At 42.0% G+C, this 18,649-nt stretch overlaps 1 protein-coding gene across 1 annotated transcript; it reads left to right on the forward strand.

Moving 5' to 3' along the window:
* The first annotated feature begins 2,643 nt into the window (after positions 1-2,643).
* On the forward strand, positions 2,644-12,289 carry hepacama (hepatic and glial cell adhesion molecule a). The gene is made up of 7 exons (XM_045703458.1): positions 2,644-2,876; positions 4,501-4,848; positions 5,341-5,622; positions 8,172-8,265; positions 10,279-10,358; positions 10,780-10,868; positions 10,979-12,289. Exons 1-7 carry the CDS (start codon positions 2,786-2,788, stop codon positions 11,312-11,314), a joined length of 1,320 nt encoding a protein of 439 aa, XP_045559414.1. The 5' UTR covers positions 2,644-2,785; the 3' UTR covers positions 11,315-12,289.
* Positions 12,290-18,649: the final 6,360 nt, after the last annotated feature.

Consider the following 18,649-nt stretch of genomic DNA (forward strand, 5'->3'; position numbering starts at 1 on the left):
TAAGTCTGGAATCAGACAATCTGCCGTGACATGTGCTTATTGCAGGTGTATAAATTGTGAGACTGAGCATTGAGCGGCAGGAGGAATACAGTTGTGATGATGGTGACAGCCTTTATGGTAAGGTGTTTAGCCTGACACTGCTTTGCTTATCAGTGATATTGATATCTGTTGTTTGCATGTGCAGTGCCTTCAGAAAGTACACCCCTTGATTTATCCCACATTTTGTTTGTGTTACAAAATGTGATTAAAATAGATGTAATTGTCATTTCTTGTCAACGATCTACACAAAATAATCTGTGATGTCAAAGTGGAAGAAAAATTCGAACATTTCAAAAATATGAATGAAAAATGAAACACTAATATATCTTTAGATAAGTATTCAACCCCCTGAGTCAATACATCTTAGAATCACCTATGCCAGCGATTACAGCTATGAGTCTTTCTGGGTAAGTCTAAGAGCTTTCCACACCTGGATTGTGCAACTTTGCCCCTTGCTCTTTTCAACATTCTTCAAGCTCTGTCAAATTGGTTGTTGATCATTGATACAACCATTTTCAGGTCTTGCCATAGATTTTCAAGCATATTTAAGTCAAAACTGTAACTCGGCCACTCAGGAACATTCACTGTCTTCTTGGTAAGCAACTCCAGTGTAGATTTGGATTGTGTTTTAGGTTATTGTCCTGCTGAAATGTGAATTCATCTCCCAGTTTCTGGTGGAAATCAAACTGAACCAGGTTTTCCTCTAGGAGTTATGAAGGACACCTGTATCTTTGTAATGACTGGGTGTATTGATTCATCATCCAAAGTGTAATGAATAACTTCACCATGCTCAAAGGGATATATATCTATATATTTTTTTAACTAGGTGTAACCGATGTGAAATGGCTAGTTAGTTAGCGGTGGTGAGCGCTAATAGCGTTTCAATCAGTGACGTCACTCGCTCTGAGACTTGAAGTAGGGTTTCCCCTTGCGTTGCAAGGGCCGCGGCTTTTGTGGCGCGATGGGTAATGATGCTTCGTGGGGTGTCAGTTGTTGATGTGTGCAAGGGTCCCTGGTTCGAGCCCGGGTTGGGGCGAAGAGAGGGACGGAACCTACACTGTTACATTGGCAAATCAATTACTAAGAACAAATTCTTATTTACAATGATGGCCTTGTGCAGGGGCAGAATGACAGATTTTTTACCTTGTCAGCTCGTGGTTTCGATCTAGCAACCTTTCAGTTACTGGCCCAACACTCAAACCACTAGGCTACCTGCCACCCCAAAGGATATTCCATGTCTGCTTTTGTATTTTTTTTACCCATCTACCAATAGTTGCCCTTCTCAGCGAGGCACTGGAAAACATCCCTGGTCTTTGTGGTTCAATCTGTGTTTGAAATTCACTGCTCGATTGAGGGACCTTACAGATAATTATATGTCTGGGGTACAGAGATGAGGTGGTCATTCAAAAATTATGTTAAACATTGTACACAGAGTGAATCCATGCAACTTATTATGTGAGTTATTAATCAAACCTTTGCTCCTGAACTTATTTAGGCTTGCCATTATAAAGTGGTTGAATACTCAAGACATTCCAGCTTTTCATTATTATTTTTGTTTTACTATTTCAAAAAACAAAATTCCACTTTGACATTATGGTGTATTGTGTGTAGGCCAGTGACAAAACATCTCAATTGAATACATTTAAATTCAGGCTGTAACGCAACAAATGTGGAATGTGGAAAAAGTCAAGGGATACTTGACTTGTGAATACTTTCTGAAGACAGCCCAGAGAGAGAACATACTTTTTATTTGTCTGAACTGCAGTGTACACGCTGCAACAAGAAGCTGAATTGCAGGTATTGTTACAATGATAAGATGATCAGAAATATCAAAACATGTTATAACAACATCAATCATGGTATCCTTTATTGTTCATATCTCCAGTGTATTATTTCTGTGTATTATTTCTGTGTATTATTTCTGTGCTCATTGATTTCCAGATTTTAATGCACCACCTAGTGGCCACATTGGGAACACATTGAATGTTTTTCTGAGTACTTCCCATACTTCTCTTCCCATCGTCTTACATCTGGGGTGTATGCACTAATAACCAAACGGAAGCAAATGGGCCATGACAGGGAGGGACTAACCTGAATTTGTCCAAAAAGAATTGCTTGTTTTCATTGCAAAACAGTTTTTTAAGGTGTGGACTAATACATAATCACTGTTTCTCTCTTATTTAGAGTGTGAGTCTGGAGGGGGGTTGGGCAGGGGGTGGGGACAGTAGTTGGGGAGAGTAGTTAGTTGTTTTTCAAGAGCAGTTATTCTGTTTCTCCGAGTGGGGTCCTTTTATAAAGCCTTTGGTTTATTAAGCAATTCTGAGCAGCACTGTAGGAATGACAATAAAGATACTGTTACTGAATACACTTGTTTTCAATCAAACAATATTTTGAAATGTATTGAAACCATATACATACGCTTGAAAGATATGAAGTCATCGTTGGTAATAGCAAATTTTACAGCCATACAAATGCAGTACAGAAAATAACAACATTTAAATGTAGCTATCTTCTTTAGCCTCTCACCATAATAAAAAAACAGTGCTTATTTATCTATGTCTCTGTCTAACAAAGCTGAGGGGACACACACACAGTGCTTTTGTTCATGCTGGGGTCCTGAGTGCTGGGGTTCAGAGTATGCAGGCAGCTGAGCCCAGTCTTGCAGTCTTGTGCATTCTCAGGGACGTGCCTGGAGTGGACAAATCATGCCCATTGGGTGGGAGAGGGACTCAGCGCTGTACCCAAGATGAAGGAGGAGAGGAGGAAGACTTCCTCGAAAGAAGACACAGTGTTTCCTTCGCTATTTTCACTCTTCGGCCTCTTTCTTTTCCAGGCAGGTAAGTGAACACTTTCAAACTTCATGATTTACTTTTTGGGAAACACAATGTGGTAAAGAACAAGTGGCTGAATCAGGAATGAATAGATAGTTTGAATGAATATATATGTGACTATATTGGCAAATATGTTTATCACATAGTAGTCAAGTAATAAGTGATAAGGCGATCAAGTAGATATTTGAGATTTATACAGCCGTCCTATTTAGATTCAGAAATTATTTTTTACATTGTTTCGTTAGCAATTCATTTGAACATGGATTTGTTTGATAATACATGATTTGATTGTAACCATAGTTCCTTTATGTGCTTGATCACTTCATTAAATATTATGTTAAAGTAGGCTAAGTGCTGTACAACATATTTAATTGGCCCAGGCAGTGAGAGTTGTTTTGTCCTGGTGTACCCTCTTAGCTCGAAGGCACAGGTCTATTCAGCCATACAGCTGTAGTGAAAAGAGCCTTGGTGAGCTGAGCTGTTGTTGGGATGTAAGTAGGGGAAGCATAGGTTAAGCGTTATGATATTACGAGAAGAGGCTTTGGGGGACTTGGAGTTGGAGCCCAGGCGAGGCAGTGGTGGTGGTGGTTTCTCTGCATTAAGAGCCTGTCTCAGCCTGCTTCTGCTGTGTAGCTGTGTGTTGTGTCATTGTGGCCATCCACTATTAGCAGAATCACTGAACCCTTGTGTCTCCTGCTTCTACAATCACAAAGAGCATGTCTCTCCCAGTGTTTTTTATACCACGGGAGGGAGGAAATCAGTCCAACAATCCTGGCCTTTGTCTGCCTCTCCCTGGCAACCCCCTTCAGGCTGAAAATTGTTACCACAGCGATCGAGCGATGCCATGCAGACACGCTACAGGGAGCAGAGCTGTGGCCGAGGAAGCTCGGTGCCAGATGCTCTCTCTCTCTCTCTATTGCCCCAGCATGACAAGCAACAGCCCATCCGTTAAGTACAGCGCCCATAAGTGGCTTCAGCCTATGGCTACATGTGGTCGAGGATGTGGGGACTTATAGGAAAGTCCACTGTGAGCATAATGGCGTTACTGTGTGTGGTTTCCAGGGCGGAATGAGACAAAAGGATGATATGCGGGTTATGTTGTAAGCCATCCTCCTGTATGCTCAAGGGGGATCCATTAATGGTACACAAATCAAAACAGATGTAATATGTTGGGCTTGTTTGGAGAGGGTCTGTCCTGTTATTGAATTTTCACTGAATGATTGATTGCGGTAATAATGAGGAGGTTTGAGGGACGACGTTTTCACTTGTAGATTTAATTGGATCTTGAGTCGTCTTGATTTCAAAAGTCCGCTTTCAAGAATAAAAGTTAGATCTACTCCTGGACTAATTTAGGGAATGGAGTGGAAAATATAGGCCCTTATCTGACTTTATTTTATACTGTATATCTGTGAGAGGCATATAAATACATAAGACAAACATCAGAAAGATCCATACTTTTTATTAGGACCTTATACTAGACCAGATCTCTCTGCTTGTAGGTAATGTGGTGACAGTAATCAGCCACTTACAGCCATCAAATCGTCCTGCATGCATGCGATCACTATATCCTGCACTGTATAGTCTACCACAGTGTTCACTGAACGTCGTGTGTTGGACTGTGTCCATGCAGTCAGAGTGGCTGGTGTCAACATCACCAGTCAGGCTCATCTGGTCCGAGGCACATTGGGTGGAGAGGCCCTCCTCTCCGTCAGCTACAGCAGCACCAGCTTCGACCAACCGGTCATCAAGTGGCAGCTGAAGAGGAACAAGCAGCAGCCCATCACCGTAGTCCAGTCAATAGGCACCAGCATCATCGGGAACCTGCGGCCCGAGTACAGGGACCGTATCATGGTGTTTGAGAACGGCACCTTGCTCCTCCACAACCTGCAGCTGTCTGACGAGGGGGCCTATGAAGTGGAGATCTCCATAACGGATGATGCCTTCACTGCGGAGTTCAACATCAACCTCACCGTAGATGGTAGGAAAGTTTCCTCTGTAGCTCATTTGGTAAAGCATGGTGCTTGCAACACCCGGATAGTGGTTTTCGATTCCCAGGACCACCCATACATACAATGTATGTGAAAGATTTAGGCAAGCATGACTGTAAGTCGCTTTGGATAAAAGCATCTGCTAAATGGCATGGTATTTGAGATCGCATTTACAATACGGCTCAGGCTACCGTATTAAAATAAACAGTCCAACAACTGACCAACTATTCACCTTAGTGACCTTAGTGAATTTACATCACATAAGGCTATTCCAGACTGAGGTGTAAGGCTAAAAAGTGTGGTCACACTTTAAACAAAGTACATCTTATAGCAGCCTTTATAAGTTCTTTCTAAGGCCTACTTTAAAGAGTAGGTAGCTTGTTATTTCTTCACAAATCATATACTGGGATAAGCATACTATCTAAACAGTGGAATACAGTTTATGTCACATCTATTTGACATGTTGTGTATTCTCCCCCCAGTACCTGTGTCCAGACCCTACGTCCAAATGATAGCCTCATCGGTGCTGGAGTTGAGTGAACTCTTCACCTTACACTGTTCCCACGGCGATGGCACCAAGCCCACCTATGGCTGGCTGAAAGGGGGAAAGGTGCTGACCAATGACTCGCGCCTGCTCCTGTCACATGACCAGAAGTATCTGACCATCGCCCGGGTGCTGATGTCAGACGATGACATCTACAGCTGTACGGTGGATAACCCAATCAGTAGCATGAGGAGTGTGCCTGTCAAACTCACCGTCTACAGTAAGTAGAACTACAGTCGTAGTACTTTCTCCCTAGTAAGGATATTTATCTTGATTGCTTCAACATGTACAGTACCAGTCAAAAGTTTGGACACACCTACTCATTCTAGGGTTTTTCTTTATTTTTACTATTGTCTACATTGTAGAATAATAGTGAAGACATCAACACTATGAAATAACACATATGGAATCATGTAGTAACAAAAAAAGTGTTAAACAAATCAAAATATATGTTATACTTGAGATTCTTCAAAGTAGCCACCCTTTGCATTGATGACAGCTTTGCACACTCTTGGCATTCTCTCAACCAGCTTCATGAGGTAGTCACCTGGAATGCTTTTCCAACAGTCTTGAAGGAGTTCCCACATATGCTGAGCACTTGTTGGCTGCTTTTACTTCACTCTGCGGTCCAACTCATCCCAAAACCATCTCAATTGGGTTGAGGTCGGGTGATTGTGGAGGCCAAGTCATCCGATGCAGCACTCCATCACTCCCCTTCTTGGTCAAATAGCCTTTACACAGCCTGGAGGTGTGTTTTGGGTCATTGTCCTGTTGAAAAACAAATGATAGTCCCACTAAGCCCAAACCAGATGGGATGGTTTATCGCTGCAGAATGCTGTGGTAGCCATGCTGGTTAAGTGTGTCTTGAATTCTAAATAAATCACAGTGTCACCAGCAAAGCACCATAACACCACCTCCTCCTCCTTCATGCTTCACGGTGGGAACCACACATGCAGAGGTCATCCATTCACCTACTCTGTGTCTCACAAAGACATGGTGGTTGGAACCATAAATATAACATTTGGACTCATCAGACCAAAGGACAGATTTCCACCGGTCTAATGTCCATTGCTCATGTTTCTTGGCCCAAGCAAGTCTTTTCATCTTATTGGTGTCCTTTAGTAGTGGTTTCTTTAGAGCAATTTGATCATGAAGGCCTGATTCACGCAGTCTCCTCTGAACAGTTGATGTTGCGATGTGACTGTTACTTGAACTCTGTGAAGCATTTATTTGGGCAGCAATCTGAGGTGCCGTTAATTGCCGATTTCTGAGGCTCTAATGAACTTATCCTCTGCAGCAGAGATAACTCTGGGTCTTTCTTTCCTGTGGCAGTCCTCATGAGAGCCAGTTTCATCATAGCGCTTGATGGTTTTTGCGACTGCACTTGAAGAAACGTTCAAAGTTCTTGAAATGTTCCATATTGATTGACCTTCATGACTTAAAGTAATAATGGACTGTTGTTTCACTTTGCTTATTTGAGCTGTTCTTCCCATAATATGGACTTGATCTTTTACAAAATAGGGCTATCTTCTGTATACAAACCCTACCTTGTCACAACACAACTGATTGGCTCAAACGCATTAAGAAGGAAAGAAATGCCACAAATGAACTTTTAACAAGACACATCTGTTAATTGAAATGCATTCCAGGTGACTACCTCATGAAGCTGGTTGAGAGAATTCCAAGAGTGTGCAAAGCTGTCATCAAGGCAAAGGGTGGCTATTTGAAGAATTTTAAATATAAAATATATATTCATTTGTTTAACACTTTTTTGGTTACTACATGATTCCTTATGTATTATTTCATAGTTTGACGTGTAGGAAATAGTTCAAATAAAGAAATATATGTTTTGATATGTTTAATCTCTTTTTTATTGGTTACTGCATGATACCATAAGTGTTATTTCATAGTTTTGATGTTTTCACTTTAATTATAAAATGCAAAAAATATTAAAAATAAAGAAAAACTGTTGAATGAGTATCCAAACTTTCGACTGGTACTGTACCTGTCAGGGAAAGGTTGAGATGACGTTCATTATGAAGAAACTTAATTGATGAGAGAGAGAGAGAGAGAGAGAGAGAGAGAGAGAAATCCAGTGAAAAGCTTGAGTTACTTATGAGGGCCAGTAGATAAAGGAAGCTGGTGGAGCTGAGGTCTTGCCCCAGTGGAGCATACTAATCCTTACTTCATTTTCCCCCAACTGAGACAAGGGCTGTGTAACAAATGGCACTATATAGGAAATAGGGTGCCATTTGGGATGCTACAACAGTGCGACAAGAGATCAGTTAGCCCCATAAGGGTCCTGTTTTCTCTCCTTACATACAGCCCTGTAAAAAGCCTCAAAGCAGCACTTTACAATCCTAGCTTTCACACACAGACTTGGCTGGCACAGCTAGTGATGGAAAACCTTAGTCTGGTTCCAGATCTGTTTGTTCTGTCTTGCCAACTCTTATGGTCATTGTTGCGCCAAACGTTGGCAAGACAGCACAAACAGATCCAGTTCCAGACTAGGAGAACCTAGCATTTTTACTCATTCTGAAACGGTTCCATTTTATTAGATGTTATTGTGGTCTCCACTAAAAGTTCTACAGTGGAGTGTGTTAAGATAGGCCTATAGTAGAGAAAGAGGAGAGTGTAGCTAATTTCCAGAGTCCGAGAGGTGATATCTTTGTCTAGTCCGAGTGGACTCTTTGCTTGTACAGTGGGGAAGTGTTTACGGTGTGTGAGAAAGGGCTACTCTGTTGACCACAGGCTTCATTCCTTTGCCAGGACGGAGTTCCCTGTATATCATCCTTACCACCGGGGGCATTTTCCTCCTCATCACCCTGGTGACAGTGTGCGCCTGCTGGAAGCCCTCTAAAAAGTAAGGGTTCCACATTATGCCTCCATCTTCCTATTCTGTTTGATACGTTTCAAGGAACAGAGTTAAGCACTAGGCAAGGAGCAGGCGGCTAGAATCGTAATCCCCTAGCCTAGCTCTCGACTACTCTGCAGTCCTGCAGGCGCATGTCCAATGTTACACTAAGGTTCTGACAACGATAGCATCGTGTGGGAGGGATTATATCTCTGTTGTTTAAAATGCAGTGATAATGGTATCCCACTAGCCTGGTGCCAGAACTGTTTGTGCTGTATAGCCTACTCCGATGGTTGTTGTCAATGTTGTCGCTATACAGCACAAACAAATCTTGGACCAGGCTAGAATTACACTGTATGCAGCATTTTAGATGTTCTCAAGGAGACAGAATGTACAGTCGTGGCCAAAAGTTTTGAGAATGACACAAATACTAATTTTCACAAAGTCTGCTTCCTCAGTGTCTTTAGATATTTTGTCAGATGTTACTATGGAATACTGAAGTATAATTACAAGCATTTCATAAGTGTCAAAGGCTTTTATTGACAATTACGGCAAGTTGATGCAAAGAGTCAATATTTGCAGTGTTGACCCTTCTTTTTCAAGACCTCTGCAATTTGCCCTGGCATGCTGTCAATTAACTTCTGGGCCACATCCTGACTGATGGCAGCCCATTCTTGCATAATCAATGCTTGGAGTTTGTCAGAATTTGTGGGTTTTTGTTTGTCCACCCACCTCTTGAGGATTGACCACAAGTTCTCAATGGGATTAAGGTCTGGGGAGTTTCCTGGCCATGGACCCAAAATATCGATGTTTTGTTCCCCGAGCCACTTAGTTATCACTTTTGCCTTATGGCAAGGTGTTCCATCATGCTGGAAAAGGCATTGTTTGTCACCAAACTGTTCCTGAATGGTTGGGAGAAGTTGCTCTTGGAGGATGTGTTTGTACCATTCTTTATTCATAGCTGTGTTGTTAGGTAAAATTGTCAGTGAGCCCACTCCCTTGGCTGAGAAGCAACCCCACACATGAATGGTCTCAGGATGCTTTACTGTTGGCATGACACAGGACTGATGGTAGCGCTCACCTTGTCTTCTCCGGACAAGCTTTTTTCCCGATGCCCCAAACAATCGGAAAGGGGATTCATCAGAGAAAATGACTTTACTCCAATCCTCAGCAGTCCAATCCCTGTACCTTTTGCAGAATATCAGCCTGTCCCTGATGTTTTTCCTGGAGAGAAGCTGCTTCTTTGCTGCCCTTCTTGACACCAGGCCATCCTCCAAAAGTCTTCGCCTCACTGTGCGTGCAGATGCACTCACACCTGCCTGCTGCCATTCCTGGGCAAGCTCTGTATTGGTGGTACCCTGATCCCGCAGCTGAATCAACTTTAGGAGACAGTCCTGGCGCTTGCTGGACTTTCTTGGGCGCCCTGAAGCCTTCTTCACAACAATTGAACTGCTCTCCTTGAAGTTCTTGACGATCCGATAAATGGTTGATTTAGGTGCAATCTTACTGGCAGCAATATCCTTGCCTGTGAAGCCCTTTTTGTGCAAAGCAATGATGACGGCACGTGTTTCCTTGCAGGTAACCATGGTTGACAGAGGAAGAACAATGATTCCAAGCACCACCCTCCTTTGGAAGCTTCCAGTCTGTTATTCAAACTCAATGAGCGTGACAGAGTGATCTCCAGCCTTGTCCTCGAGAACACTTACACCTGTGTTAACGAGAGAATCACTGACATGATGTCAGCTGGTCCTTTTGTGGCAGGGCTGAAATGCAGTGGAAATGTTTTTGAGGGATTCAGTTCATTTGCATGGCAAAGAGGGACTTTGCAATTAATTGCAATTCATCTGTTCACTCTTCATAACATTCTGGAGTATATGCAAATTGTCATCATACAAACTGAGGCAGCAGACTTTGTGAAAATTAATATTTGTGTAATTCTCAAAACTTTTACCATGATTGTAAACACTACACGAGTATACATGTGAAGCACTCATCTCCTATTTGTCTCTCATTGGGTTTAAGAAAGAAGCGGCGGGCTGCTATGGCAGCCATGTTGCAGAGATCTCCAGTATATGTAGAGAGGAGTGACATCAGTCATGATGGTAAGGGGAGAGAGGAATGTGAGCTTTTGACAGTGCTTTTTGAATGTGTGATGTTCTTTGTTCCCCACGCTAATTATTTCGTTTATTTATTCTTCCTATTACAGATATTTGAATGCAAACCTTTTTAGATGGGTAGATTTCATGGCAAAGTTATAGTCAATACACATTTTTTTGCAGAGTAGGCCTACACCACAGTAGGCTGCTGAGGGGAGGATGGCTCATAATAATCGCTGGAATGGAGTAAATGGAATGGTCTCAAACACATGGTAACCATGTGTTTGATGTGTCCGATACCATTCCATTAATTCCGTTCCAGCCATTACTATGAGCCGGTCCTCCCCAATTAAGGTGCCACCGGCCACCTGTGGCCTACACACATTTCTTAGTTTGTACAGTTGTTCACACATTCTTTAATTTGCAGTTGATGTGGTGCCAAAAACAATAGCCCATGGAACCCATGGAACCCATGGCCGTAGGAGCCCAATGGCTCTTTATGTTGTCAACGAAGATGTAAGTCACAGATTTTTCAATTACTGAAGACTAGTTTATTTTCAAGAATGTTGTTAGTTTTCCCTTAATTTTTTCTGCTTAACTCTATTCCTTCATTGTTGTTATTCCAGGAGAGTCTCGAAGGTGAGGATGATTGTTCAGCCAACTCCATCAGCCCCTCAGACCTCGCCCCGCCTGGTTACCCCAGCCCCCTCCCACTGTCCTCCCACTCACCCGAGGCACCCACCCGGCCCGTTCGCAAATACCCTCGTACCCCTGTGCCCTCACCCCCTGCCACCCCACTCAAGCCCTCTGCTCAGCCACCTGTCATGCCCTCAGCTCCACCCCCTGGATCACCTCCACATGTCCAGAGCTCAGGGCGTAAACTCCTCCCTCCTGTGGGCATCCCCACCAATCAACAGACAGAGGAGCTCCTGGCTACATCAGAGGCCGACGACGGGGATTAACGTCTGAATGACCACCCTCACTCACCTATCACTGCTTCTACTGTAGAATTCATCCACATCTAACCATGGAAATGTGTCGATTATCTTGTCTGTTTGGCTGGGTTTTGGTGTAAAGATATTTGCTGCGTCGGGATCAACTGCTCTGATCATGGTTTCCCTATACCCCTGGAAAAATGGTACGTTGTTCTTTTTTCCCACCAAGGTTTAAAAACATGAAACATCATCCATACTGCACAACACTGCTTTGAGATTGTTTCAGGTGTGAATCTACTTGGACCAACGGCCTCCATGTAGCCTGACTCTCGATCACTTTGCGCTTTAGCCAACTCCTCTCTGCTGTGGTGACAATGATAGTCAGAGGAGTGAGCTACAACACATACAGATCTGGGATCAGGCTAACCCCCATGGCTATTCTGGTGAACTCATGTAACACACAGTATCCACCAATCATTTTTTTGGGGCAGTCAATGTATGGCTCAGTTGGTAGAGCATGGTGTTTGCAATGCCAGGGTTGTGGGTTTGATTCCCACGGGGGACCAGTACGGGGGAAAAAAATGTATGAAATGTGTGCATTCACTACTGTAAGTCACTCTGGATAAGAGTGTCTGCTAAATGACTAAAATGTAAGGGGCAAGGGGGATGTAAGTAGCCACAGTCAATTTACACTGGAATCTGGATATGTTATTACTTGAAAATTAGAGTAATGATAATGCATCCAATTTGTTTGATTTGCTACTTCCAGTAGAGGGAAGGGGGGGTTCACCGAAACTGCCACCCTAAGCCTTGGACTCATTATGTACATATGTCAATAGTGTATGTGATGTTCTTAGAATTGTTTTTGGGACCTTTTGCCTCCAAATACATTTTTTTCAAATAACATTTCATCCTAAAATCGTGTTTCTATTCCATGTTTCAAAATGAAATGACATTTATAGCCTAAAAAATGTAACAATAAATGCAATGTTGGAAAATGCCTCTATCATGAAATAGTTTTACTTTAACCTGTATACCAGCATAAAAACAGTTATTTCTATTCAATACTGTGAGGCGTGTAATATGTAAGACTTTTATTTTGACATGCATTGATATCTATATTCTATTTGGCTCCTCCTGTAAGGGCTTCTGGGTAGAAGATTCAGAGCTGCCATGATATAGTGTGTGGGCTTGTTGCTATTCCCCTCTCCCCTTTTTAGTTCTCTATTTCACCTGATAAGTTATGCAGTCCCAACATTAAGTTTGCACTAAGAGTCCCATCATGAAGTTTGCAGTCTAATGCAAAGATGATTGAACACTGTGTCAGCTTCTCCAACTGCAAGACCTACAACCCCACAGATTTACAGTGGCATACAGTGTGGCCATGAGCTGCATGCCAGACTGCAAGTCCATCTTGTGTCCAGTAGGTGATGCCCAAGCAAAAGCTGAAGGTTTGATGGATTTTATTTTTATTAGGATCTCTTTCAGCTCTCAAAGGGCTAGTGTTCTAATAGTCCTTAACAAATGTTAAAAAACATATACAAAAAATGTGAAAAACAACACAACCTAAGTAAAAACACAATACACACAAACACAGATACGAATCCCTAATACCTCTCTAATCATAGCCTAGCTCTCTTGAATGTTATGGGGTGGATACTTCTAATCAAACTGATGAGACCCCTGGGACAATGACTGTGTTTTAAATGGAGACCTGCACTCTAACACTAAGGGCTACAGCATACTAACTGATAGATTGAGCTTGAATAGTGGTCTAAAGTGCTTTCAGAGGTTGAGATGAAGGTTGAGGCCCCAGCCGAGAAGACCTACAGGTGGAGGACACTAACCTCAGTGCCGGCTTCTAGGCATAAGCGACGTAAGCTATTCTTTTAGGAACTCAGTCTGGGTCTCAACTTATTGTTGAGAGTTATAATAGTAGAATACACCAGTTGTAAGTTCGAAATTTGTGCATCAGCAGTTTCTCTCTTATTTTGTCAGTCACTCAACTAGCCATGTCAGCTAACAAATTTTAGATTGGTAAGTTAGTCTAGACAGTTATCTAAACTTGTAGTAATAATGGCCAAATACTGACTGGGCACACAGGGCAAGTGCCCAGTGTCCCTGACCTCCAGGGGCCCCCATTGATTTAATTATTCACTCTCACTCAGATACTGTATCATTAACATGGCATAATGGCAAAATGTGTAGATTTGCAGGAAATTTGCTTTAAAACTGTAAAAAAACATCTCTGCCACATGGCAAAATTTGTAGAATTGTACAACATTTCTCATAAAACTGCAAAATATTCCCTCTTCCCCATGGCAAAATGTGTAGAACTGAGAAAACCTGCTTTAAACTGCAAAGTAAAAAAATCTGCCCAATGGCAAAATGAGTAGAATTGTATGAAATGTGTTATAAAATTGTTAAATGTTCTCTCTGCCCCATGGCAGATAACTTGCTTTAAAACAACAAAAAATGTATCTCTGCCCCATGGCAAAATAAGTACATTTCTATTAAATGTTTTATAAAAATGCAACATTTTCTCTCCGCTCCATGGCAAAATGTGTATAATTGCATCAAATTAGGTTTCAAACTCCATTTTCTTTAGCTCTGCCACATGGACAAATTTGTAGAATTGCAGAAAATTTGCCTTAAAACTGCAGTAATGTATCTCTGCCACATGGAAACATTTGAAGAACTGCATGACATGTCTTATACAATTACAAAATGTTCTCTCTGCCCCATTGCAAAATGTGTAGAACTGCCAAACATTTGCTTTAAAACGTCTCTCTGCCACATGGCAAAATAAATATAATTGCATGAACTGTATTATAAAATAGCAAATTTTTCTTTAAACCTCATGGCAAATGTGTTGGATTGCAGGAAATTAGCTTTAAAACTGCAAAAATGTCTCTCTGCCACATTGAAAAATTTGAAGAATTGCATGAAATTTGTTATAAAATTGGTAAATGTTCTTTTTTCCCCATGGTAAAATGTGTAGAACTGCAGAAAATTTGAATTAAAACGGGAAAGATGTCTCTCTGCCCCATGGCAAAATAAGTAGAATGGTATGAAAGATATACAGTGGGGGGAAAAAAGTATTTGATCCCCTGCTGATTTTGTACGTTTGCCCACTTACAAAGAAATTATCAGTCTATACTTTTAATGGTAGGTTTATATGAACAGTGAGAGACAGAATAACAACAAAAAAATCCAGAAAAACGCACGTCAAAAATGTTATAAAATGATTTGCATTTTAATGAGGGAAATAAATATTTGACCCCTCTGCAAAACATGACTTAGTACTTGGTGGCAAAACCCTTGTTGGCAATCACAGAGGTCAGACGTTTCTTGTAGTTGGCCACCAGGTTTGCACACATCTCAGGAGGGATTTTGTCCCACTCCTCTTTGCAGATCTTCTCCAAGTCATTAAGGTTTCAAGGCTGACGTTTGGCAACTCGAACCTTCAGCTCCCTCCACAGATTTTCTATGGGATTAAGGTCTGGAGACTGGCTAGGCCACTCCAGGACCTTAATGTGCTTCTTCTTGAGCCACTCCTTTGTTGGCTTTGCTGTGTGTTTTGGGTCATTGTCATGCTGGAATACCCATCCACGACCCATTTTCAATGCCCTGGCTGAGGGAAGGAGGTTCTCACCCAAGATTTGACAGTACATGGCCCCGTCAAATGATGCGGTGAAGTTGTCCTGTCCCCTTAGCAGAAAAACACCCCCAAAGCATAATGTTTCCACCTCCATGTTTGACGGTGGGGATGGTGTTCTTGGGGTCTTAGGCAGCATTCCTCCTCCTCCAAACACGGTGTGTTGAGTTGATGCCAAAGAGCTCCATTTTGGTCTCATCTGACCACAACACTTTCACCAGTTGTCCTATGAATCATTCAGATGTTCATTGGCAAACTTCAGACGGGCATGTAAATGTATTCTTGAGCAGGGGGACCTTGCGGGTGCTGCAGGATTTCAGTCCTTCACGGCGTAGTGTGTTACCAATTGTTTTCTTGGTGACTATGGTCCCAGCTGCCTTGAGATCATTGACAAGATCCTCCCGTGTAGTTCTGGGCTGATTCTTCACCGTTCTCATGATCATTGCAACTCCACGAGGTGAGATCTTACATGGAGCCCCAGGACGAGGGATATTGACAGTTCTTTTGTGTTTCTTCCATTTGTGAATAATCGCACCAAATGTTGTCACCTTCTCACCAAGCTGCTTGGCGATGGTCTTGTAGCCCATTCCAGCCTTGTGTAGGTCTACAATCTTGTCCCTGACATCCTTGGAGAGCTCTTTGGTCTTGGCCATGGTGGAGAGTTTGGAATCTGATTGATTGATTGCTTCTGTTGACACGTGTCTTTTATACAGGTAACAAGCTGCCGTTAGGAGCACTCCCTTTAAGAGTGTGCTCCTAATCTCAGCTCGTTACCTGTATAAAAGACACCTGGGAGCCAGAAATCTTTCTGATTGAGAGGGGGTCAAATACTTATTTCCCTCATTAAAATGCAAATCAATTTATAACATTTTTGACATGCGTTTTTCTATATATTTTTGTTGTTATTCTGTCTCTCACTGTTCAAATAAACCTAACATTAAAATTATAGACTGATCATTTCTTTGTCAGTGGGCAAACATACAAAATCAGCAGGGGATCAAATACTTTTGTCCCCCACTGTAATATTCCAACATTTTCTCTCCACCTCATGGCAAAATGTGTAGAACTGCAGAAAACATTTAAAACTGCAATAATGTCTATCTGCCCCATGGCAAAATAAATAGAATTGCATGAACTGTATTATAAAATAACACATTTTCTCTAAACCTCATGGCAAATGTGTTGGATTGCAGGAAATTTGCCTTAAAAAAGCAAAAAATGCCTCTCTGCCACATGGACATTTTTAAGAATTGCATAAAATTTGCTATAAAATTGGTAAATGTCCATTTTGCCCCATGGCAAAATGTGTAGAACTACAGTAAATGTGATTTAAAACAACAAGGATGTCTCTCTGCGTATTATAACATTGCAACATTTTCTCTAAACCTCATGGCAAAATATGTTGAATCACAGAATGTTAGCTTTAAAACTGCAAAAATGTTTTTCTGCCCCATAGAAAAATAAAAAGAATGGCATTAAATGTATTAGAAAATAGTAACATTTTCTCTAAATGTCATTGCAAAATGTGTTGGATTGCATGAAATTTGTTATAAAATGGGTAAATGTTCTTTATGTGTAGAACTGCAGAAAACTTGATTTAAAAGCGACAGAGATGTCTCTCTGCCCCATAGCAAAATAAGTAGAATTGCATGAAAGGTATTGTAACATTTTCTCTCCACTTCATGGAAAAATGTGTAGAACTGCAGAAAACTTGCTTTAAAAATGCAAAAATGTCTCTCTGCCCCTTGGCAAAATACAGGACAGTGTCTGTGCTTGATGTATCCGATAGCTACAGAGGAGGACATAGAGGAAGAATAGGTAAATAAGGGTCTTTCATCCTCCAGACACAAAACATGAAGGATTTCGAGAAAGGATAGAGAAAGGAGATAAAAGGAGCTTCTGAGCAGTCTTCAACAGTTCTGAGCTGTGTTGGGGTCTGAGGGAGCAGGAGAGAGTATAAGGGCGAGACCCGGATGCAGACACAGGAGGCAGATGGTAGAGGTACGATATTTATTGTAACAAAGGGAGTAGGCAAACGCAGGTCGGGGACAGGCGAGAGTTCATAAACCAGGTCAGAGTCCAAACAGTACCAGACAATAGTCAGTCTTGAGGTCAGGCCAGGTAGGGGTACGGAGTCAGGATAGGCAAGGATCGAAACCAGGAGTACTAGAAACAAACAGAAACTGGGAAAAATAGGAGCAAGGAAAACCGCTGGTTGACTTGGCAATCAAGACGAACTGGCACAGAGAGACAGGAAACACAGGGATAAATACACCGGGGATAATAAGCAACACCTGGAGGGGGTGGAGACAATCACAAGGTCAGGTAAACAAGATCAGGGTGTGACAGACAGAGAGAGAGAGAGAGAGAAAGGGGGTAGAGAGAGAGAGGGAGATTGGGGAAGGAGATAGAGGGGGGAGCAATAGAGAGTGCGAGAGAGAGAGATAGGTGTGAGTTAGAGAGTAGGAGAGAGATTGAGAGAGAGCGAGAGAAAGAGAGAGAGAGCTAGAGAGAGAGAGAGAAAGAGAGAGATTGGTTGTACGTCTTTTATCATGAAAATCAGACCGCACATTTCACGTTGTCAACTTTGTCCTGTTGATTCTGCCTCCCCGATTACCCAAAAAGGTGTGATGCTCCTTGCTCCCATTTTACATAAGCATTGAAAATAGATCTGATTTTGTTCTCAGCCCCATTGTCCCTGTTCAATTTTTAAAGATCAGTTAAACACAACCCTTCTTGAGGCGGCTGAGCTGGGCTGGCACAATATAATATTGTAAGCAAATACAGAAGAGTAGATCTGTTTGACTGAGTTTAATGTTTGGGGATATTATCTTTGATCTACGGAGCCATCTTGTATTATTCCAAGCTCTCAATGTGCTTTTCTGCCTCTCTGTCTCTACCCACTAAGGTAATGTGTACTCAAGGCCTGTACTTATACCTTAGTGACTCTATCTGGCTTGTGTTGAGGAGTCAGTCAGTCAGTGGCATATCCGTCCCTGTGAATCAAGGTAGAGGAAGCTGTTATTCCTCCCCCAGTGCAATTAACTATAGCAGACCTGTATGGTTGGAATAGGCATAGTCTTGCCTATTGTGAGCATGCCACACACACACACATGGGAATTCAAGCATGCACACACACGCATGTGCACACGCACGCACATACACACACACACTCCTCTCAAACTGCGGGATAGATAGTGAGAGCGGGAGGAATGACAGTGACAACATGAGCATTGCCAAATAGTAGCCCACATTGTTTTATGAAAGACATCTTTGTGAGTCTGTGTTATGGATCGTTGGTTCTAATGCTAGCCTTAACCTTGATTGAACTCAGTTGGCTCTGTTGAATTTTGAAGGTTGTTGATACCGAATGAGAATAGGGGGCTTGAGCGCAAAGTGTATTTGATTTTGATATGGTAGAATAGCCCATTGGTTTAGACATAAATGTGTTTCTTAATCCAGAGTGAATATTGATTGACTTTTATCACAATATCTACTTACTGTAGGCCTACATAGATTCACAGCAGTCAATATGATGTTGAAAAGAGGAGTTAAAGGGATATGGGAAGACTGGTAGATCTCTTGTGATCTCTAGATCTCAAGTTGTCTGCTGCTGAACTTGTCTGACTAAACCATCTGCTTGTCTGATTTTCAATGAGGGGTTGAGGAGAGAGAGAGGTGTGTGTGTGTGTGTGTGTGTGTGT

Source organism: Salmo salar, chromosome ssa20 (genome assembly GCF_905237065.1).
Source record: "Salmo salar chromosome ssa20, Ssal_v3.1, whole genome shotgun sequence".
Taxonomy (NCBI): domain Eukaryota; kingdom Metazoa; phylum Chordata; class Actinopteri; order Salmoniformes; family Salmonidae; genus Salmo; species Salmo salar.

Bases quoted from the DNA above. Each gene is read 5' to 3' on its own strand.
- hepacama (XM_045703458.1), top strand. From the start codon at position 2,786: ATGAAGGAGGAGAGGAGGAAGACTTCCTCGAAAGAAGACACAGTGTTT. The intron at 5,623-8,171 runs GTAAGTAGAACT...TTCCTTTGCCAG, and splicing joins TGTCAAACTCACCGTCTACA to GACGGAGTTCCCTGTATATC. The intron at 10,359-10,779 runs GTAAGGGGAGAG...TTTAATTTGCAG, and splicing joins GAGTGACATCAGTCATGATG to TTGATGTGGTGCCAAAAACA.